The sequence below is a fragment of the Emydura macquarii genome, unplaced genomic scaffold, assembly GCF_026122565.2.
Source record: "Emydura macquarii macquarii isolate MOO-44397 ecotype Brisbane River unplaced genomic scaffold, CSIRO-AGI_Emac_v2 contig_968, whole genome shotgun sequence".
Taxonomy (NCBI): Eukaryota; Metazoa; Chordata; order Testudines; family Chelidae; genus Emydura; species Emydura macquarii.
The window spans coordinates 7,112,592-7,136,169 of record NW_027131105.1 but is presented as its reverse complement, the minus strand read 5'-3'; the positions used below and the strand labels follow the sequence as shown (position 1 = coordinate 7,136,169).

Below are 23,578 nucleotides of genomic sequence, written 5' to 3'. Positions count from 1 at the left end.
CTGACCGAGGTCCCAGGGCAGAGCGAGGAAGCAGGGTTGGGTTAGATGGATTTCCACTCCCCACCCGCACAAGATGGAATTGCTGAGATGGGAGATGGGGCAGGGGGCATGGAAAATGCCATGGTTGCCCTTTCCTCCTCGGGCTCTGGCCCCCAGCACCACCAGCGCTTAACTCTACCCAACTACACTACCGCAGGGGAAGCAGATTTGAGGCCAGCTCAGTGCTGGGCAGGGGGGCAGAGCAGGGTGCCAGGGATGGGCTGTGGGGTGGTCTTGATACACAACTCACAGTGTTACCCTGGCACAAGATGAGCTTGGGCTCAGTGCACGTCCTTATCAGGCACTTACTGTACACAGAAGGGACTAATTCCCTCCTGATTCCTAGATCCTGGCTGGGCACTGCTGCAGGGAAGCTCGTGGCACTGGAATCCCCAGCTGGGCAATGTGGTGGGAAACTCCTGGCACAGGAGTTGCTAGCTAGGCACTGCTGAGGGGAAGTTCACAGCACCAGAGGGCTCTCCCTACCCGCTGGTTGCTCCAGGCAGCAGGCACAGAGGGGGCTGTGGTGGGGGAGGCAGTGACGCGGGCAGAGGATTAGCGGAGTGTGCTGCGATGGGAACTATGTGTGAAATGCCAGGGTTAATCCTTCATGTGCAGGCCCCAGAGCTGCACTCCCTATCTGGCTCCTGCCCAGGACGGGATGGGGGGGGCTCCCAAATCCTCCCCCCACTCTTTTTGCATACACCTCACACGGGGACCTGGGGCGTGTCATGCTCAGATACTCACAAAGGGGCATCAGAACTAGCATAGAGGGGAGTGGGGGTGTGTGGAAGATAGATGGAGGGCAGTGTATGGTTGGGGGTGGCTGGGTACAGGAACACACCGAGGAATGAAGAAGAGAAGTCGGGGGGCACAAGAGCCCTTGGGGCGCTAATCTCTGCTGCCCCGGCACTGGGGCTCATGGATTCCCTGTGGGTTTGGCTCTTTCCTGGGAGGTGAGGGGGAGCAGTCTGGAACCACAGCTACCTTCAGTGATCATTGGGGTGCTCACCTGCCCCCTCCCGACTCGTGTCTCCACCCCTCCCATATGCACCCAGCACAACTCCCACCTGGTGCCCCCCCATGCCCCACTCAGATGGGGAGAGTCAGCCCCGAGTCCTGGCTGCGTAGAGGCTTGGCCAAGCATCTGCCTCTGCAGAGGGGCTGCCCCCAAACTTTCTGGCCCCCGTCCTGGCAGCATTGGCCCCACTGGTCTCCGCTCCTGCTGGTGGGGGCTGGATATGTATCACGCAGTCTCCCCTCTCCCAGTCTCTGCAGCTGACCCCAGTTCACAGGGATGGAGTCCTGGGCTGAGCACTGCTGCGGGGAAGCTCCCAACGCTGGAGTCCCTGCATGGCATTGCGATGAGGAAGCTCTCGGTACCGGAGTCCACAGCTGCCACTGCTGCGAGGAAGCGTTCAGCATTGGGATCCGGGCTGGCTCAGAGGGCTGCTGCAGGGCCAACTTTCACACAGCCGGGAGGTGGGGACGGGAGAGGGCCCCAGGGCTCATCCCTGCTCCAAGAGCCCCTGTTTGGTGACACTGGGTAGTGCAGGCTGGGAGCTGGAGATCCCAGGGAACCAACCACCTTGCAGAAGAATCCCATGACCCTTCTCCCCAAAGTAGTGGCTACTGGGCCCATAGGCAGTGATTTATTGAAGGAAGGGGAGAAAAATGTGTGTGACGTGTTCCCCATACAGCATCCATGGCACCTGGTTCCCCCGCGTCACTTCTGGGCACTGTCTCTGCTGTGCCGGATGCGGTAGCGCTGCATGAACTCTGCCTGTTTCTGGCGTAGGAGCTCCTGCTGCTTCTGGAAGCCATTGGTCCTGTGGGGGAGACGTACAGGGGCCAGGTCACACTCGGAACAGAGTGCAGGGGCAGAGATGCTCAGCATCATGCACTAACATATGTGAGTGCACACGCTCTAACATGCGTCATGCAAGCTCAGGCACACGCTCTAAAGGGTGGGCATGTGCATGCATTAGGATGCTAACATGCTAGTGCACGGGGGCACACACTGTAACATGCTAACACACCCTAGTGCATGGGGGCTATGTACTCTAACTTGGTAACGTGCTAGTGCATGAAGCACACACTAACATGCTAACACATGCTAGTGCAAGGAGGCACATGCTCTAACATGGTAACAGGCACTAGTAGTGGGCGCACATACTCTAATACAGGCTAGTGCACAGGTGCACCCTCATGTCCTAGCACGTTAGTGCACAGACATGTTCACACGCACATTAACACCTGCTTCAGTGCACTTGCCCATGCTCTAACACATTAGTTCAAATGCCCCAGGGCACATGTGCACACTAACACATGCTCTAGCACACACAAGAAGCTAACACAGTAGACTAGTGCATCTTGTGTTGGACACTAACACACATTCATTTGTACCCTCCAACAGGCTTGTGAGCACACACATGCATGCCTGCATTTGCACTCCCACCCATTAAAGCTGATGGCCCCTGGCTAGCAGCTCATCACTCCCCTTGCAATGGCTGGGGTGAACGTGGGGCGGCGGAGATGGGAATGCCCAGACAGCGAATGGAGGGAGAGATTCCCCAGAAAGTGGGGAGAGCTGGCAAGGAGCAAGCTGGGTGGGAGGAATTCCCAAAGGGCAGGGGACCCCAACAGGGGGTAAATGGGGGGAAGGGATCGCCAAAGGGCAAGAGGGCTAGCATGGGGTGAAGGGATTCCCTAGAGGGTGGGGGAGTCCAGCATGGGGTGAACAAGGGAAGGAGTCCCCAGGGGTCCTAGCAGTAGCTCTTTGTCCCGGTCCAGCTGGGGATCCCCAAACATCTGGCAAACCCTCTGGGAGAGCAAATCCTTGTCCCCAGTGTATGGAGAGGGAAACTGAGGCAGGGGCTGGGGGAACTGCACAAACCTGGCTCGCTCCTTGGACTCATTGTAGATGTTGAGCATGAGCTTGTCCTTCTCGTCCATGTAGTTGTTGTGCATCTCCTCCAGCTTCCTACAGAGAACACGGGGTGGGGGTTACACACTTCGCTCTGCACCTCCTGTGTCTAGGGGTGGAGAGATGGATGGAGGGGATCACTGGGTGATTCTCTGGCCTGCGGCACACACGCCTCAGACTGATGATCTCATGGTCCTTTCTGGCCTTACCACTGATGATAAATCCCTTGGGGTAATGAGGGGCTAACTAGCTCCCCCCTGACACCCAAGTGCTGTGCATCTCCCTGGATCCTCACATTCCCCTATCTGGGTATCTTGTACTAATAGGCTACTCTACATGCAGACTGGAGACCACTTTAACTAGACAGGGATTAGGATCAGTACAGGAAAATCACTGTGACCCCTACTGCGGGCATGTCCTCTGATACAGATGTTCTAGCAGCATCCTGCCCTGGGGCGGTGTGTGTGGGGGCCTCCCCTGATGGGTCCCTCCCAATTTATATCCTGCCCTGGGTTGGGGGGCATCCCCACTCCACGTCCTGCACTGGAGGGAGTGTCCACGACCCATGTCCTGCGCTGGGGGAGGCATTAAGTAACTATTTCTGTTTCTTAGCTGATCCAGTTAAACTGGTCCCAGATCTGCCTGGAGAGCAGCTCTTAGACTGTGAGCAATTTGCATATGCGCAATGAAGCTCTGGCCTCTTGGCTACTTCAATACCAATAACAATCTCATAAGAGTAAACCCAAGAAGGGAGGCAGTCCCAGGACAGCTGGAAAGGCAATGAGAAACCCTGATCCACTTGAATGACAGACAGCTTTGTGTCTGCTGGATGCTGTTTGAGAGATCCATAGAGTTTAAGGTCAGAGAGGACAATCAGATCATCTAGTCTGGCCTCTTGTATAGGACAGGCCAGAGAATTTCACCCAGTTACCACAGGACTGAGCCCAGTCACTGTGTCTGATTACAGCATCTTCCAGCAAGGCAGCCAGGCTGGATTTGAAGACACCAAGAGATGCAGAATCCATCCCTTCCCTTGGGAGTTTGCTCCAATGGTTAATCATCATCACTGTGAAAACCTGATGCCTTGTTTCTCATTAGAATGTATCTGGCTTTAACTTCCAGCCATTGGTTCTTGTTCTGTCTCTCACCACTAGGCTCAATCAAGAGCCCTTTAGAGTACATGGTGTTTTCTTCCCATGAAGTTACTTACACACAGTAATCAAGTCACCTCTTGATCTTCTTTTTGAGAAGCTAAACAGACTGAGCTTCCCAGGTCTCTCACTCTCAGGCATTTTCTCCAGCCCTCTGATAATTTCTCTGGCTCTTTTCTGCACCCTCTCCAGTTTTTCAACACCCTTTTTAAAATGTGCACATCAGAACTGGGTGCACCATTCCTGTACGGTTCTCACCAATGCCATCTCTGCAGGTAAAGCCAGTTCCCAACTACTCTGCTATTTATACAGCCAAGGGTCACATCGACCCTTTTGGCTGCAGCGTCACACCAGGAGTCCATATTCAACTGTTTGTCCGCTAAGACAAAGCAGTTACTTACCCGTGCTGTGCCTGTCGTTCTTCGAGAAGTGCGGCAGATGTGTATTTCACACAGGTGTGCGCATGCCCAGTGCACTGGAGCCAGAGAATTTTGCCTAGCGGTACCCGTAGGGGCGGCGCTCGCACCTCATGGTTGTAGCCCTCCTCAGGTTATATGAAGCAACGCCACCCTGATGCCCCTCAGTTCCTTCACACTGAATGTCAAGAGCATAGAGTTCGAGGCAGCGTGGACGGAGGGTGGGCTGTGGAATACATGGCTGCATCACATCTCGAAGGACGGTTACAACACGGGTTTCCTTCTTCCAGTAGATGCGGCTGTAGGTGACTCTCACGCAATACTTGCATGAGGTGGGGCTGGGAATCTGTTTTAAAGAAGGATTGCAGAACTGCCTTCCCAAAGTTTGCATCTACTCTGGATGCTGCAGTAACAGCATAATGTTTCATACGCGTATGTACAGATGACCAAATGGCAGATGACCAATACTGAAACGTCATTGACATAGACCGCGCTCTTGTAGAATGAGCTCGCACCCTTGAGGAGGCGTAATCAGTGCTATTTCGTGTGCTGTCCTGATACAGGAAGTTATCCCTTAGAGATCGTCTGTGAAGCAATTGCTTGTCCCTTCCTTCAGTCTGCTTACAACACAAACAGGCGAGGTGAAGCATGAAAAAGGTTTAATCCTGTCCAGGTAAAACACTAAACATTGCCTGACATCCAGTTAAACCCTGTCTGTGCCGGGGTTAATGTCGTCAGTACCAGACTCAGTGGATGCCCCATGGCTGGAAGGGGAGTCAATGATACAGCTATTGGTGGTCTCAGCACAATTCCAAGGAGCAGTTTGATAGACCTGCTCCATCCCACATGCCAGAAGTGGTGCAGAGCTGGTCTATACTATTTTTAGAGGAAGAGGAGGAAGAGTCTCCACAAACCCTGGGATGTTCCTGATTAGTTTTATGGGACATCTTCCTCTGTGCCCCTAGTGAAGGCAAACGACTCCTCCACCTCTTGGAGGAGACACCAGTGCTGGAACACGGAGTGGCTTCATTCATCAAATCCAAGGTCACCGCTGATCAGACGCAGGCCTTGGTGCCAAGACTGGCCTCATGACCTGCTCGAGAAGGTGCTTCTGCAGATGTAAACCTCTGGCCATCGGGATCTTTTGGTGATCATCTTACAAAGAGCACCACTCCTTAGCGTGTCCCTCACCTAAACACAACAAGCACCTTGTGTGGGGATCACTGTTAGGAATCCTCCCCACCATGGACAGTGCTTGAACCCTGGTGAGGGCTTCCCACAGGATAATAAATATTCTAACTAACTCCAACTTAACTAACCCTACCTAGGCACTGCTAACTATCTAACAACTACATACTTAAAGAGAAAACTCCCCGACAAATGAGAGAGAGAACGTGAGGAGATAACCGCACAGAGCTCTGACTCCAGCCACAGGAGATGAGAAGGAACTGAAGGGGGTCAGGGCAGCGCCGCCTCATATAGTAGGGGCAGGGCTACAGCCATGAGGTGTAATGCTACCTCTACGGATACTGCTTGGCAAAATTCTCGAGCTCCAGTGCGCTGGGCGTGCACACGTCTGCACGGGCTACATGGCTGCATCTACTCAAAGAACCATCTAACTTCCATCCAGTGGTTCTCACCAGGCCTTAGTCCCCCCGCTGAGTTAAAGAGCTGGATTTTCTGTCCGTGAAGGTACATGACCAAGACTCCTCTCGGTCTTTGTGTGGAGATGTTAATGGACAGCACTCAGGACAGCACCCCCAGCTGCGACACAGGTGTGTTCCTGACAATGCCAGGGCAGCGCCACATAGAATCATGTTTAAAGGATCCTCAATCAGTCACAGGAGCATTTCAGAGAGTTTAAGGCCCGAAGGGGGTTCTGTGTCTAACTGAGGGGTTAGCAGAACCAACAGCCACACGGACAGGCTGTGATGTGCTCGAGACCAGAGAGACTGCTGGGACTGAACCCAGGAGTCCTGACGCACAGCCCCTCTGCTCTGACCATGAGATCCTCCCCGTCTTCCCTGAATGCTCCCTGCCAGGGGTCAATTATCCCTTCAGAGGAGGATTCAGCTGGGAAGCTGAGGTTACACGTGTAACTGAGTGCAGGAGCTGGCCCAAGAGGGCCCCTGCTGATGTTCATGGTCATGGTCATGTCCCTAAGTCTCCTCCCATGACAGAGCCATGTCTGTCTCCTTGCCGGGGGGAAGGGGGAGGGGTGGGCAATGCTTTGGCTGTTGCCTGCTGCTATCTAACAGTGCATGGCTATGTCAGTTGCCAGCCTGGGCGCTCTGATTGTGCCTGCACACCCTCCCCAGCTCTGATCCCTGTTGTCCAGGGGAGGATTAACACCCCAATCAGACCTGATTCAATGAAACACACTCGCTTAGCTTTGAAAGGCTTGACACTTAGAGGGGTGCCACAGGGATTCACACACCCCTGCCCATGCCCAATTCCTCGGGAAGCATGGGCTGCAGGAAAGAATGCAGAGCTGGGAGACAGGACACCTGGCTGTGGGACGGGAATGGGGTCTAGTGGGTTAGAGCAGGGAGGGCTAGAAGTCAGGACTTCTGGGTTCTAGCCCTGCCTCTGGGAGGTGGGTGATGACCTGGATAATGGAGTGGAGAGTCTGCTTATAAAATCTGTGGATGAGCGCAAGATGGGAGGGGTTGGAAGACAGGATTAGAATTCAAAACAATCTTGACAAATTGGAGAACTGGTCTGAAATCAACAAGATGAAATTCAACGAAGACAAGTGCAAGGTACTGCACTTAGGAAGGAAAAATGAAATGCCCAACTACAAACTGGGGAAGAACTGGCTAGGTGGTAGTACTGCTGAAAGGGAACCGGGGGTTATAGTGGATCACAAATAGAATATTAGTTACCAATGTGATGCTGTTGCAAAAAAGGCTAATATCATTCTGGGTTGTATTAACAGGAGCATTGTATGTAAGATATGGCAGGTAATTGTCCTGCTCTACTTGGCACTGGTCTGGCCTCAGCTGGAGAACTGTGCCCAGTTCTGGGTGTCGCACTTTAGGAAAGATGTGGATACACAGGAGAGAGTCCAGAGGTGACCCACAAAAATGAGAAAAGGTTTAGAAAACCTGACCTATGAGGAAAGGTTAAAAACACTGGGCATGCTTAGTGTTGAGAAAAGACAACTGAGGGGGGACCTGATAACAGTCTTCCAGTATGTTAAGGGCTGCTATAAAGAGGATGGGGATCAATTGTTCTCCATGGCCACTGAAGGCAGGACAAGAAGTAATGGGCTTAATCTGCAGCAAGAGCGATTTAGGAGAGATGGTAAGAAGAACTTTCTGACTCGAAGGGTAGTTAAACCCTGGGGCAGGCTTCCAAGGGAGGCTGTGGACTCCCCGTCGTTGCAGGTTTTAGGAACAGGTTGGATAAACACTTGTCAAGGATGGTCAAAGTTTACTTGGTCCTGCCTCAGCGCAGGGAGCTGGACTTGATGGCCTCGAGCACCCTTTCTGTCCTACATTGCTATGATTCTGTGATGCCCAGTGGTTAGAGCAGGAAGGGCTCAGAGTCAGGAGGCCTGGGCTCTGTTCCTAGCTCTGGAAGGGAAGTGATGTCTAGGGGTTAGAGCATGGGTGGGGCTGGGAGTCAGGACACCAAGGAGTCTGTGCCATGCATGAGGAGCTGGGTCATCCCTCCCATGCCAGTAAGAGGGACCCTGATGCTAATATGGGCCCTTGCAGCCTGAGGCCAGAGGCTAGGAAGTCACCGGGGAATGCACCCGATGTGGGTGGAGCGTACACGACTGTATGTCTATGTACGTGTGTCTGTGGCTGTCTTTGTGTACATGTGGCTCTCTGCATACGTGCTCCCAGCCATGGTGACTCACATCCTTTCCAGTCCGATGAGTGAGTTGGAGGCCTGAGCAGAGGCCCCGTCAGGCTCCAATTCTCCCCCACTGCCTGCCCTGAATCTGGGATCTAGATGCCCCAAGACTGGTACCCCCTTCAATGCAGTGATCTAGACCACCCAAGACTGGCAACACCCTCCAGCACTGCAATCTCGACTCCCAGACTGGCACCAGACTCTGATGCTGTGGTCTAGACTGCTAGACTAGCAACTCCTCCAGCACTGCAATCCCAGAGGTGCATGCCCTCCAGCGCTGTGATCTAGACTATCAGACTGCCCCTTCCTTCCCCCCCCCGCACAGTGATCTGGATTCCCAGACTTCCCCTTCCTCCTGCAGCGATCTAGGCCCTGCCCCCCAGCCTGGCAACTGTTCACTGTTCAGTTATGGGAATTGCTAATGAGCTAAAATCTTAATAAGAAACAAAAGGCCCTGATGGAAGCCCCAGGCAGCTGGGCTGATACCAATACTTCTGGCAGAATCCACATTCCTGGGAGGGGTGACCCCGATGACTCCCTAGGGCAGGTGGTGTATGCTCCATGCCTTGAGAACATGGGAGAGCTGCTCCCAGTATCAGCAGATGCCCTGGGACATTGGTTCCTCTGGGGGACGGAGCCCTGGCTGGTGTTCAGTTTAAGAGAAGCCATGTTGTTGGCCTCAACACCCCTTGGCCCCTAGCCACTCAGTTATGTGATGCTTTACAGATGTGCGTTCAGCTGTGCTGGATGGTAGGAAGCTGGGCTGGAGTGCCAAGGTCCCTGCTGGGAAGGGACGTGGGCTGGTATATGTTGGGGACATGAGCAGTGAAACTGGCAATATGACCAAGATCATGGAGAGGGGCATGGAGGCACATGGGGAGTGAGTGGGAATGCCAACCATATGGGAGGCCGAGATCACGGAGGGGGCTTGCGCTGGTGTGGGGTGGTGTTGGGACACGTGGTGCAGGGAAGGCACAGAGATCCCCAACCACACTCTCACCCAGCACAACTCCAGTATCTCCCAGCTAAGGCATGCTGGGATGGCACGGAGCAGGCCACAGGCCAGGCAAGATGGCACCAGACAGCTTCTAGGAAATGTAACGAGACCAAGACTTTACCCCACACCCAGAGCGAGGGTCAGGACAACATCCCATCCCCGGCCAAGTTTCCTATAACCCTGTCAGTGCCAGGACCCTGAGGGTGCATGCAGTTGCTGATCTGCCATGCCAGGGTTACGGGTGGCAGTGCCAAGGGGTGTTACCCCCACTTCTACAGATGGAGAAACTAAGGCACAGAGTGGAGCCAAGAGTCAGTGGAGGTGGGATTCATGTGATGGAGGGGTGGGGCTGTCCCAGTCCGGGGAGGAAAACTTCATAACAGCTGCCCCTTCTTAAATGGTCCTGAAGCCCATTTCCCCCATTCCACTGTGGATCCCATGCCCCCGTGTGGGCCCAGGGACTATCTCCAGGCACTGTGAGGGAGAGATTGGGTGGGGGGGGGGACGATGACTCAAAGGGGGCATTTCTACTGGCTTTTGGGGAACAACCCCTAATAGTGAGGGGGCAATGCTAGTCTGAGCAACGGTCTCTTCAAATGTAGAGGAGTGGGTCGCCAAGACCAGAGTCCTGGGGACCCGACTGCAGGGGGGAGCCCTCCTCCTAGGGGGGGAATAGACTGGAGACAACGTGTGGTGTAGGGGATGATCCTGCCCTCGGGGGGGAGAAGGGTGGAAATAGATCTAAGGGACGATCACACTCTGAAAGCCCCTAGCCCCTCCCAGGCAGGCTGTCATGCAGTGCCCCACCAACCCCTAGTCCCCACCTACCTGAAAGCCAGGTAGTGGAGGGCCATGCTGCCCAGCATGAGGAGGAGGCAGTAGCCGAAGAGCTGCCGGTTCCAGCGCTGCCTCTGCTTGGCCTGAGGGCCTGAGAAGGCCGCGGAGGGGGGAGTGTGGAACTGCTGCCAATAGCGTGCATCCTCATTGGGCCCCCAGCTGCTGGGCGACAAAGGGACAATGATAGGGCTGCATTGGAGGGCAAGGGTCTGACCCCAGGGGAAAGCTGGCACAGATCAGGACTCCTGGGGTGTCTCTAAAACGTGAGGAGGGAGCGGAAGGATCAGAGCCGGGGGCTGGGAGTCAGGATTCCTGGCTTCTATCTGACCCCTTGGACCAGTCATTTCCCAGAGTTTCAGAAAGACACGTTCCTTTCGGCGCTGATAGAGCCACTTTGCTCTGGTGGCCTGTGAGGCTCAGCACAGCTGTCCTGCTCCTCCATGCAGGGTTCACGGGCCCTGCGTGCGCTGGCCTGTCCCAGAGAATGCCCCTGTCCCAGCACATGCAGCACCTCTGGAACTCTCTCTTTCCAGGGCTGCGGCAGGGCAGGGAGGTATGTCCCAGTCTGGGGAACCCTGCACCAGCTGGGACTGCTCGGGGTCACACTCACTCACTCCTCTGACACCTCCCCCAGCCCCTAGCTGTGATAGCATGCAAACTGCCGGGATGGTCCTGCCCTGGCAAACTGCCAGTTCTGGGGGGCCAGAGGCCGCTTCTAGGGACTCATCAGCCAATGCAGCAGACCCAGCCTTGCCATCCACAAGCCCCTTTACCCCAGACGTGGCTAGATGGATCCATTAGTCTGATCCAGCTAGGCAAGCAGGATACTGGGCTAGATGGGCCCCTTGGTCTGATGCAGAGTGGTGAGGGTTACCAGGCTGGATGGGCCCCCTGGTCTGAGCCAGCACTGGGAGGACAGTGGGATATCTGATCTCAAACTTTGCTGGGGGGGGGCTGGAGCGCTCGTCTCCAGTGTGTGATGGAGGCAGCGGCCCAGATAGAGTGAGTTACAGAGCCAGGTTGTTAGCGAGAGTGGTGGGTTGTTATGGGGTGCGGGGGTGGCCAGGACAGGATGGGCCAAGTGGCCTTTTCCTGTTTAGTGGCTTCCTGACAGCCAGATGCTCAACAGCTTGTCAGTGGCAGCGGCTCACGTTTCAACCGGAGCTCTCAGCACCTCTGTGCTGGCCTGAGGTCCTTGTGCTGGCCCTTCTCAGCTCAAACCAGCATGGGATTTGCAGTGGGTCAACACAGCCTGGGCTTTGGAGCTGCAGTGCCAGCCTGCGTCCCCTCCCTGGCTCAGAACCAGTGGGATCAAAGGGCACAGGTATGGGCGGGGGTGTGTGTGTGCAGCTGGGTATGGGTTGTGGGGGTTGAGAGTCAGTCAATCACCCTCGTTGGGAGACAAAAGCAAATGGAGGCCTCAGGAAAGATCTGATCCCTTGTCACAGATGGCAGGGATATGAGGTTGGATGGGCCCTGGGTCCGACCCCTCATCCCAGCATCGCCTCTGTGCACTGTGCTGTGACCTCGGTGTCCTTACCTGGCACTAGGTCTGGGTCCCAGGTCTGTGAAGTCAAAGGGTCTGTGCTTGGGGCTGCTGCCCGCAGTGGGCCAGGCTGCATGCCGGGGCTGCTGGCTGTCATAGAGTCTCCTGCTGCCCTCCTTGCTCAGCACCTGGTAGGCCGTATTCAGCTGGATGAACCGGTTGTGCAGGTCGGGGTTGTTGGGATCGCTGTCGGGGTGCAACTGGGGGACACAGAGAGGAGGGTGAAGTCTGAGCTAGTGAGAATCTACCAGTCCCCGGGAAGCCAGCAGAGAGGTGTATCTACACGGTGAGCTAGTGCACAGTCACCCAGAGTGTGAATCTACAGCACGCCAACTCGCTGTCCGCCAAATGGCTGTGTACACAGCCTTAGTATACCAGGAGAGCCACAATGGTAAAGCAGTGCTTGTGTGGGTGTGCTATGCATACCCATGCATCCCACACCACACGCACGCACGCACACCCCCAACATGAACATCATGCACTCCCCCTGTTTACACACACACACACACTCTCTCTCTCTCACCCCATCCCAGGGTCCAGGCCAGAAGCCTCATGAGAAGACAGAGCTATGCAACTTGCCCTCAGCACTGCATGCCTACACCACCCTCGTCAGGGCTGGCCCATCGCTCACTTTTATGGGGTACAAATCCCCCTGGAATGTAAATAGGCTCCTAGTTAAGACCCCGCGGCTTGCTCTTAGACCTTGTGCTGCTCCTGCTTGACGCAAGGACCCAGGGGGCCATGCTGCCATGAGGTCACACAAATGGGCCTGGCTGGAGGCTTGTGTAGCCTGCCAGATTTCTGTGTCAGTCACGAGGACATGGGAAGCCAGCTCCCGGAGGGGGGGAAGGGGAGGCTGGAGGGAGAGATCTACCCATTTCACTTCCTGGCTCCAGGAGCAAACTACAGGGGGCAGCTCTTTAGTGACATGAGTTTCAATTGGTCTGTCTCACACCACATTTCAAATGCCACTGGCCCAGCCAGTCAGGAGAGACAGCGCGTATGACAGCATGATCTGGTGCCCAGGGAACTGGAGTGGGTGTCAGGACTCCTGGGTTCTGTCCCTGGCTCTGTGAGGGGAGTGGTGTTCAGCAGTTAGACCAGGGGGTCCTTTCCAGAGCCAGGCATAGCACCCAGGCACTCTGGCTCCCATGCCTACCTCTCTCCAAAGGTATTTTACTAGGCATCGGAGGGGAAATACAAATGGTAACAGAAGAGTGTGTGCGCGCTTGTGCAGAAGGCTGCATGTATGCGTATGTGCCGCCATGTGAGTGCCAGGATTCTGTGCTGGGTTGGCTGAGACAGCAGGGCCTGGACTTGAGGGCTTTGGAGGCTCCTTCCAGCCTATGGGCTGTGTGCATGTACAAGCGTGAGTCTCACCTCCAGCACTAAGCAGATAATCTCATATGCTCCAGTAACCTTTTCTGAGCTGTCCAGATGTGCACAGTCCCCCTCCACTCCCCAAGGACAGTTCCCTGGATTCAGAGATTCTAAAGTCTGAAGCGACCATCTTGTCTGACCTCCTGTATATCACAGGCCACAGGACTTCCCTGAACTAATTCCTGGTTGAACTAGAGCAGACCTGGTAGAAAAATAGCCCATCATGATTTAACACTAGCTGTGATGAGAAGCCACCACAGTCCCTGGGAAGTTGTTCCATTGGTTAATTACCTCACTGGCACAAACTGGCACCTTAGCTCTGGTCTGATTTTCTCTAGCTTCAGCTTCCAGCAAAGTCCAAGCATTTCTAGCCAAGATCCTTCTCTGGGCTCACTGCCCAGGTATGGAGATGCTCTCACTCCTGACCCACAGGCCCCAGTGGCCTCCCGGTTCAGGCTTCAATTGCCTTTAACTGGATAGAAAAAAAGGGCGCCAGATGCTTCCAAAGTTAACAGCCGATGATTTCCATCCCCAACAGATGATGACTCCTTTGTCTCTGTAGACTCCTCCATCCCAGGATGTGCAGGGCCCTGCTCCCAGCCAGCTGGGCTTGGAGGCTCTACTGATCAGAGCAGCTGACTTCATCCTTGGGACAAAGGGGTGGAGGATCCAGGCTGCTACCCGCTGGCCAGGAGACTGCTCTGGAAGATGTGATTCAGTCCTGCCTTGTTCAAGCAGCCAAGCCAGGCTGACCTCAGGAGTGCACCAATGGCCACTTCTGCGTGCAAAGATCTTAGAGCACCGGGAATCCAGCCTCCCCCACCTGCCTGAGCTGAGGCACACAAACAGGGGAAGGGGAGAAGGGGCTCCTCCAAAATCAAATTGTAAGTTGATAGTGGAGCCAAGGACTGAACCCAGGGGTGTAGAAGGCCAGCTGCCCCTGCTAAAGCCTACTCTCCTCATGATAAAGCCCAAGCCCTGTGCAGCCAAGGGTCAAAACCCACCTTTTATTTTATTAGATGTATATTTATCTATTTAATATTTTAATAGACTAGAAAAGCCCAAACCAAATGAGTCGACCTTCTTGAAACGAAACACTTTGATGGTTCCCTATCGACATTTTTATTGGAAATTCTGGCTTTTCGTTTCAGTTTGGAACTGATTTTTGCCCCAAAATTCTGGAATTTCCCACAGAATGGAAACTGTGCTTCCCAACCAATTCTTGATTTAAGTTTCTTCACTTTGCCCGGAAATCTATCAGGCTTTCCATCCAATGCCAGTCTCTTAGCCCCAACTCTCAGAGGTCAGGGGACACCTTTAACCTGGCATTGGACACTGTGTGTGCGAGCTGCCCTAGACACATGGACGAGTTTACAGACACTTTGAAAGAAACCCTGGACCCTTCCTGAGGACATGCTGGGACCGACTGGTGACTTCGCAAATGTCAGAACCCAGGTCTGCCAGCCCCTGTTGTGTTCTAAACCCAATGCCCTCTCAGCTTAGCACAAGCAGGAGCGCCAGGGCTTAGTCAATCTCCCTCTAGGGCAAACTAGGGGTTGGGACCTCTCAGGAAGTCATGAGGTTATTATGGGGGGGGGGGTCGCAAGCTGTCAGCCCCCCCACATGCCGGGACTCTGGCTGTCAGTCCGAGTCCTTCAGAGCTGGGTGGCTGGAGAGCAGCGGCTGCTGGTCGGGTGCCCAGCTCTGAAGGCAGCGCTGTCGCCAACAGCAGCGCAGAAGTAAGGGTGGCATGGCATGGGGGAGGGGGGCCATCACAGCCTGAAATATTTTTAAAGGGGGTTTTCAGCAAAAAAGGTTTGAGAAACCCTGCTCTAGGGGATGGCTGCAGAAGGTATAATAGCACCAAGGCAGCAGGATTGAGTGGTTAGGGCACTCAACTGGAATCAGGAGCCCTGAGTTCTATTCCCAGCTCCACCACTGATCCTGGGCAAGTTGCCTCGTCTCCTGTCCTTTGTCCGTTTAGCCTGTGAGCCCTTCAGGACATGGACTGTCTCTTGCTATGAGTTGGTGAAGCACCTAACATGACAGGGGGCCCTGATTTCAGTTGGGGGTCTGTGCAGCATCCAGCAAGACGGGACCCCAATCTTGGTCTAGGGTCTGTGCAGCATCAACTCTCCAGCCCTTGATCCCCCTTGCTGCTGCCTCTCCATAATTCTGCTATGACCCAACTGTCTCTGGCAGGCTGGGTGAGTGCTGCGGGGTTATCACAGAAATGTTGAGCTGGGAGAGACCTCAGGAGACCATTTAGTGCACCCCCTGGGCTGAGGCAGGATCAAGTACATCTAGACCATCCCTGTCAGGTATCTGTCTAACCTGCTCTTAAAAACCTTCAAGGATGGGGATTCCAATCTCCTTAGATAAAATGTTCCAGCGCCTAACTAGCACTAGAATTAGAAAGTTTTCCCTAATGTCTACCCGAAATCTCCCTTGCTGCAAACTATGATGATTCTTTCTTGTGCTGCCCTCGGTGGCCATGGAGAATAATTGATCCTGTCCTCTTTATAACAACCGTGTATACATTTGAAGTCTGTTATCATGTACTTCCTCAGCCTTCTCTTTTTCAGACTAAACATGCCCAGTTCTTCCAACCTTTACTCATAGGTCAGGTTTTCTAAACTTCTGATCACTTTTGTTGCTCTCCTCTGAACTCTCTTCAATTTTTCCACACCTTTCCTAAAGTGTGGTACCCAGCACTGGACACAGTACTCCAGCTGGGGCCTCCCCAGTGCCGCGTAGAGTGGGACAATTACCTCCCACGTCTTACATACAACACTCCTGTTAACACATCTCTTCCACAAAAAAGACCTTTTTGCATGTAAACTGTGTAGTTTATTTACAGTGTTTTAATCCCTCCACCAATACACAGCAGTCTCTCCACATATTTACACGCTGTATCTCATCTGGAGTCTCTACTCCGAAGGAGAGGTTACCTTGTGCAGTAACTGGAGTTCTTCAAGAAGTGTTTCCCTATGGGTGCTCCACGTCAGGTGTACTCACACCCCTTGTGCCTTTAATCCAAGATATTTGGTAGTAATGCCTGTTTGGCCTGCACATGCACTCTATGCTTCCTTGTGCCCACTTCGAGGCTATACAGGGCTGTATGGGCAAACCACCCTCAGTTTCTTCTCTGCCACAAAGTCCCCAGAGGACATTCCAAAGCAGAGGGAAGGAGAGCAGATAGTGGAGGACCCATAGGGATATACATCTCGAAGAATTCCAGTTTCTGCATATGGTGAGTAACCTCTCCTCCTTTTTCTAATAGTATCCCTATGGGTGCTCCACTTCAGGTGACTACTGAGAAGTACCCGCAGCTGGAGGTGGGTCTTTGGAGCCAAGACCAATACTAAAGACAACACAGCACTTCCAATGGCAGCATTTGATCGAAAAGACTGGACCACTGCATAATGCTTGGAGAAGGTATGTATGGAAGAGCAAGTGGCAGCCTTACAAATGGTCCAGAAGAGGGATATTCTTGAGTAATGTCATAGAAGAAAATAGAGATCTTGTGGAATGGGCCAACATCCTAGAAGGAGGCTGTATATCTGAAGATTTATAGCACAATATGATAGTCAAAGATCCACCTGAAGAGTCTCTGGGTGGAAACTGACAAACCTAAGGTAAGTTCCAAAATATAAGGATGGAATTGGTTACGTACCTATTCCATAATTTTACTGCTTTAGCACAAAGGGAAGGGGACCTGACTCCTTCCTGTTGGTTGATATAGAACATACAGCTATATTGTCTGTGAGAATCTTTATGGACTTGTTCCTGGTTACAGGCAGGAAGTGGATACAGATAGTCCTGACTGCCCTCAGTTTGAGGAGGTTGATATGTAAATCATGTCTCTTGGGCAGATCATTTGCCCTGGAAATTGAAGGTCCCCAGGTGTGCACTCCCTAGTCCATCAGGCATGCATCTGCAGTTATAGTGATAGAAGGAGGAGGCTGAACAAACAGAATCCCCGTGCAGACACTGTTTGGGTTCATTCACCAATTGAGAAAGTCTCGTACCTGATGAGGGACCAACATGAACTTGCTCATGCTGTGTTTGTTCGGAGCATAAACAGTCCTGACTCAGCCCTGGAAGCAATGGAAGTAGAGCCAGGCATATGGCATCACAAAGATGCAGGCTGCCATGTGTCTGAGTAATTGAAGATAACTTCGTATTGATGTCTGTGGGCTGATTTGAAACTTTGCTATCATCATGAGTCCATGAGGGAGAAGATAAGCCCTGGTTGATATGGTGTCCAAGGAGGTTCCTATGAACTATATTCTTTGTACTGGGCTCAAAATAGATTTCTTGATATTGAGCTGCAACCCTAGCTCGCAGAACAGGGATCCCGTTATCATTATGGCATTGAAGACTTCGTTTTAAGAGAGTGGCCCTTGAGTAGACCATCATCGAGGTATAGAAAACAATTATTCCCCAACGTCAGACGTACGCTGCAACCATCACCACACCTTTCAGAACACTCTTAGGGCAGATGAACGGCAGAACGGGAGCACTCAATACTGAAAGTGATCCTGGCCTACTGAAAAGCACAGGAACCATTTGTGAGCTGGGTGAATTGCGATATGAAAATAGACATCGGGAAGGTTAAGAGCCAAAAACCAATCCCCTGGTTCTAGTGACAGAATTATAACTGTGAGAGACACCATCCTGCATTTTTGAGACTTGAGAAAGTTGTTTAGAAGTCTTAGATCTAAAATCAGTCTCCACCCTTCGTTCTTTTTTGGGACCATAAAGTAGTTGGAATAAAACCCCTTCCTTCTGTGCTGAATAGGAACTGGTTCCACAGCACCCATTCATAGACATGAGTTGACTTCTTGCTTTAACGGATGCTCACGAGCGGGGTCCCTGAACGGCAATAGTATGGAGGAGGGAGATAAAATGGATAGCGCACCCCAATCTTATAACCTCTAGCACCCATTTGTCCAATGTGATTTTCTCCTGTGTGAAAAGAAAGTTGGAGGGACAGTTTCCGAAGAGTGGAAGATGGGAAAAATGGTGTACATGTAGCTCAGTCCTGTGGAATAGTTCTGGGCCCTCAATCAGCCTGTCAAAACTAATGGTGAGATGATGATTCAGTAGAGCGGGCACAGAGGGAGCAGATATTCTTCCTCTGGAACCTCTGCTTTCCCTGGGCGGTTCACACAGTCTCTGGGATCCTGAGAATGAAGTGGGTCAGGATCTTTGAGCTGTTCGGGATTTATTAAGGCATTGGGAGTGGCATTCACTAGTGTTCAAACCAGGTCGGGAGAACACGGACCTATCTTTGGTATAACTCCCCATCTTGTCAAAAGTGTCAGGATGGAAATCCCTGGTCTGAAGCGTCGGGGAACCCTGGATCGAAATATTCGAATTGGAGGAAAATTCCTCTTTAAGAGGAGGAGTCCCAGCACTTTCTGAAGGTGTTTGAGAGTCAAGGGGTACCAGGGAATGGTCCCACCTAGGTGATTGTGCTTGTCTCAGTACCGATAATCTCTCAGTGCTGAGTAACAAGGGAGACTCCAACTCCTTTGAAACAAGTAGATAACTAGAGAATCTGAACTCCTGCAGTACCAGATGGGTTTGAAGAGCGGTGTCCCATTCCACTGTTGGTACTGAGGGTATATGGTGCTCTGGTGGGAATACTCTGGTTGAAGTATATGGTACCAATGAAGATGCCTTGGGGGACGCTGAGACCGTATGAGAGACATTGCATCTTCCCAGTACCGAGGCCGTCTTAGTGGCCAGTGTAGATGCTGGAGCCTCAGTCGCATCTAGGGTGGGACGTGAAGTCTCTGAAGTGGCCTTGTCTTGCAGGGACCAAGGTCTCTTTGAGGTGCATTGTTTCTGTGGAGAATGACTATTTTCTGTGGCTCTTCTCCTTGAGTAGATCCAGGTGAATGTGCCACAGTTGACAGGCCACTGTGTTCGCTCAGTGACCTATGGCTGAGGAGGTCTCCTGGCCTGGATTTGAGGCTGGTTGGAGGGAACGCTCCTTAATAAGAATCTCAGTTTTAGCCCCTGATTTTTAATGACCTTGCCTTTAAAAGTGGCACAGATCGAATGATTTTGTGCGATATGAGGCTCTCCCAGGCAGCGGATATACTGGGAATGCCCATCGCTGATCAGGATGGTCTCCTAGCAAAAGACCCACCACTTGAAGCCCAGAGAGCCTGTCATACCTTAGGGCAACAACATGTAGCAGGGGAAAGTCTCTGTCCCCGAAGGGGACCGAGAGAAAGTCCCACTAAATCCTTCAATAAAAAGTAAATAAATTAACTAAAGAAAAAACGCAATGAACTGAAGAAGGGTAATGATCATAAGAAAAATGACGACAGTCAGGCACACTAGGCCAACACGGTTCGCCCGCACAGCCCTACATAGCCTCCAAATGGCATGAGGGAACATTGGACGCATGCACAGGCCAAACTACCAAAAATCTCCACTTAAAGGCACAAGAAGTGTGAGTGCCCCTGAAGCGGAGCACTCCAGGACCCTATTCAAAGAAGAAGACTCTCAATGTCAGGCTCCCCCAGCCTTCTGTTTCTCTCCTTCTCTTCCCCCAAGCGCTCTTTCCAGTGGCCTTTATACAGTTTCACGGGGAATGGGTTAATTGGCTCATTTAGCCACCAGTCCCCATCTGGCCTGGTAGGCAGGTACACCTCTATCCAGTTAGGCCTTCTTCAGAGGAACCTGATTAAAACTAATGGCGAACAGAGTGCAGGCTCAAGTGCTAGCCCTCAGCACTCTGTCACAACACCACAGAACGATATTTGCCTTTTTTGCAACAGCATCAAATTGTTGACTCATATTCAATTTGTGACCTGCTATAGCGCCCAGATCCTTTGCTGCAGTATTTCAGCCTGGCCAGTTATTCCTCATTTTGTATTTAGGCATTGGTTTTCCTTCCTAAGGGAGTGCTTTGCACATGTCTTTACTGCATTCGTTTAATCTCTCTGCCCTTTTCCAGCGGATCCATACTAGAAATGACTCAGTTACTTTCCATACCTCTTGGGACAGGTCCTCCAAAGTCATTGCTCTGTTGATTCAACAGAGCAGTATTAACTTTTCCCTCCCAGCTGTCTTTCATTCCCAGCTCCCGCTCAAGCCAGCTGCCTAGCATAGGGTTAACTCAGCTTTGCTGTCAGAGCTTTTCAGAGTGCTGTGATGCTGATCCAGCAGTGGGGCAGGAGGAGGGGATGGACAGCACTAGCCAAAGCCCCAGTGAAGTCTTTATAACCTGGCACAGACCAGCAATCATCTTTCTTCTAGGATGATGCAGCTCAGGCCTGGCCAAACCTCTCTGATATCACTCCTCTGGGCCATGTAGCTCAGCAATGGGAAAGCCTCCCAGGCATAGGATGGAGGAATCCAGAGCAGTGAGGCTATCTATCCCCCAGGCATACCAAGATCCTTTCTCCTTCCAGCTCTTTAGCTGAGTCAGTTGTCGAGCTGGTCAGGAATTTTTCTAAGGAAAATGCCAGTTCACCAATACCGAACCGTTTTCCAGGAATGCATCAGTTTTGAGGAAGCTTTAGTCAGGAAGATTTCTCAGGTTCAGGATGAGATTTCTCATCTTAGAGACAGACGTGCTCCAGCAGGACCCATCTCCCTGGGCAGGATCATCCCTACACGCCATTCCCCTGCCTCATCCCAGAATAGCCAATAGCACAGAGTACTCAGCTGGGTTGTGGGAGACAGAGATTCAATCCCTGCTGTGAATCAGACTGAGAAAGGACTTGAACCTGGGTCTCCCACATCCCAGTCTCCACCGGGGTGACACGCTCTCAAACCAGAGAAGGGTCTTGGTTTCGTTCCACATCAGAATGGAAACAAATGTCAAAATGGTGACATTCTTCACGACGTAGAATCCTCACTTTCTAGCCAGCCCCAGTCAATTTCCGTTTGAACTGGTGCCCCTAGCCAGACTCATTGCTCGGTGTGTGTTCTGATGCCACTCCCACCTGGCTGGTGGCTCGGACAACACCAAGGGGGGGATGCTCATGCCATCTCCCTTTTTAAAAGGGGAAGAGCTGAGATTCTGCAGCCCAGACACCACTGGTCCGTCCTCCCCCTCCCCCCCGATGGGTACTTAGGGCACAGAGAAGAGCAGCTCTGAGCCCCTGATGAAGAAGCCCTTGTGGGCAAAGCCAAGAGGATTCTATAGGACCTGATGAGATTCAACAAAGAAGCAGAACTTTTCTGTAGGGGGTCAGGAACCATCTACTGGGGCTGAATAGGAAATGAGAGCACCCCTGCTCTGGGACTCCTCTAGATAGAAGCTCTCATCCCCCCTCTAGTTCTATAGGGCTCTCCCCAAAGGTAAATCCCTCCCTGGGGAGCTGAATTGGAATAATTATTGCATGGGAGTTAAGAGACAGAGACACCCCATCAACAGCAGGGCCCATCCTCCTGGGCAGGATCATGCCCTACATGCCACTCCTCTACCCAGCACAGAAAAAGACACCCCAGCAGGGCCCGTCCAGCCCATCCCCCCAGTGCAGGATGCTTCCCTACCTGCCATTCCCCTGCAGAACTGGCAAGCAGCAGCCTGCTCCCACAGACGGGGGGAAGGTTCAGCCTGCAGAGTCATGGGCCCAGTTGGCCCTGTCCCAAAATGCCCTGCTGCAAAGAATCACAGGGAGTGACGGCTTAGGCAGGCTCCCCCCACCTGCCCCAGGCGGCCGACAGCAGGTGCTGCAGGGACCCTTTTCCGCAGGCTCTCCCCACGGCAGCTGAGCTCCTGCTGACGCACTGGGCTCCTGCTCTCTGCTTTGGGTCCAGAGCTCGAAGCCAGCCCAGCCTAGCATGGGTGAGTTACAGGAAGCCATAGGCAGGACTGAGATTCAGAGGAGTGGATGGGTTGGGGATCAGCTTAGCTGCCCAACTCTCCACTTATTGTGTGCCAGGAGCCAGCCGCGAAGGGGGGCATGAGGCGATCTTCTTCCCTGCTAGGTAATGGCCTCTGGGATTAGCAACAGGCTGTCCCAGCTGCTCCCTAGGGCTGGCCTGATGGCCAAGGAGGAGCCTGGCTGATTTGGACCCCCACACTTCGGGCTGGGAGACTCAACTGAGTGGGACCCAGCAGAGGCAGAGTTTGCAGCCAGACTCCATTACAACTATATGGAACAACTGTGCTAAGTGCAGCACAGACCTCAGCTGAAATTGGGGCCCCATCATGCTGGGCACTGCACAAACTCTAGCCAAGATCAGGGCCTGCATTGTGCTGGGCCCTGCACAGACCCAGACTGGCAGTGGGGCCCTCACTGTAACAGGTACTACACAGACCCTGACTGAGATCAGGAGTCCCTGTTGTGCTGGGTGCTACAGAGACCCCAACTGAGACTGGGGCCCCCAGGATGTTATATGCTGCACAGACCCTGACCAAGACCGTGGCACTGTCATGCTAGGTGCTGCACAGACCCTGACTCAGAGAGGGAGCCCCATCGTACTGAGTGCAATTGAGATCGGGAGTTCTCTTGTACTAGGCACTGCATAGACCCAGGCTGAGATAAAGGCTCATTGTGCCGGATGCTGCACAGAATAGAACCAAGACCAGGGCCCCTTCCTGACTGTTTGATACATTGGAGAACAGGTCTGAAATCAACAAGATGAAATTCAATACAAATAAATGCAAAGTGCTGCACTTAGGAAGGAAAAATCAAATGGCCAAATACAATAACTGGCTAGGCAGCAGTATGGCAACAAAGGATCTGGGGGTTACAGTGGATCACAAACTGAATGCGAGTTGACAATGGGACACTGCTGCAAAAAAGGCAAATGTCGTTTTGGCAAATTCTGTATCAACAGGAGTGTCATATGTAAGACATGGGAGGTAACTGTCCGACTTTACTCACCACTGGTGAGGCCTCAGCTAATGTTCAGTGTCCAGTTTTTGGCACTGTACTTTAAGAAAGATGTGAATAAACTGAAGTGTGTCCAGAGGACTGCATAAAAAAGTATCAATAGTTTAGAAAACCTGACCTTTAAGGAAAGGTTGAAAGAACTGGGTATGTTTAGTCTAGGGAAGAGAAGGCTCAGGAGGATATGATAAGAATCTTCAAATACGTAAAAGGTTACTGTAAAGAGGATGGGGATCAACTATTATCCATGTCCACCAGGATGAGAAAGAATCAGCTTAGCTTGCAGCAAGGAAGATTTAGGGTAGATATTAGGAGAAACTTTCTCTGGTTAAGCATTGGAACAGGTTACTTAGGGAGGCTGCGTCCCTGAAGGTTTTCAATTACAGGTTGGACAGGGATAGTCTAGGTTAGCTTGGTCCTACCCAGTACGAGGAGATGGACTAGGTGATCTCTTGAGGTCCCTTGCAGCCCTGCATTTCTATGATTCTATGATTACAAGGCAGCCAGCTGAGGTTCTGACCTAGTGTGCCTATCCCAGTGACTGGCATGT

The 23,578-nt window shown here is 52.5% G+C and overlaps 1 protein-coding gene across 3 annotated transcripts in view; it reads right to left on the bottom strand.

Annotated features, from left to right (window-relative positions):
* Positions 1-1,678: 1,678 nt before the first annotated feature.
* DNAJC4 (DnaJ heat shock protein family (Hsp40) member C4) overlaps positions 1,679-23,578 on the bottom strand; it is a 64,879-nt gene continuing 42,979 nt past the window's right edge. For 2 of the 3 annotated variants that reach the window (XM_067544031.1, XM_067544032.1), the window contains exons 4-7: positions 11,771-11,976; positions 10,222-10,392; positions 2,936-3,022; positions 1,679-1,868 (exon numbers count right to left, since the gene is read on the bottom strand). In XM_067544031.1, coding sequence (XP_067400132.1) covers positions 1,766-1,868; positions 2,936-3,022; positions 10,222-10,392; positions 11,771-11,976 — 567 coding nt within the window. In that variant the 3' untranslated portion in view covers positions 1,679-1,765. The remainder of the gene's footprint in view (positions 1,869-2,935; positions 3,023-10,221; positions 10,393-11,770; positions 11,977-23,578) is intronic. The other variant, XM_067544033.1, reaches the window with a different exon arrangement.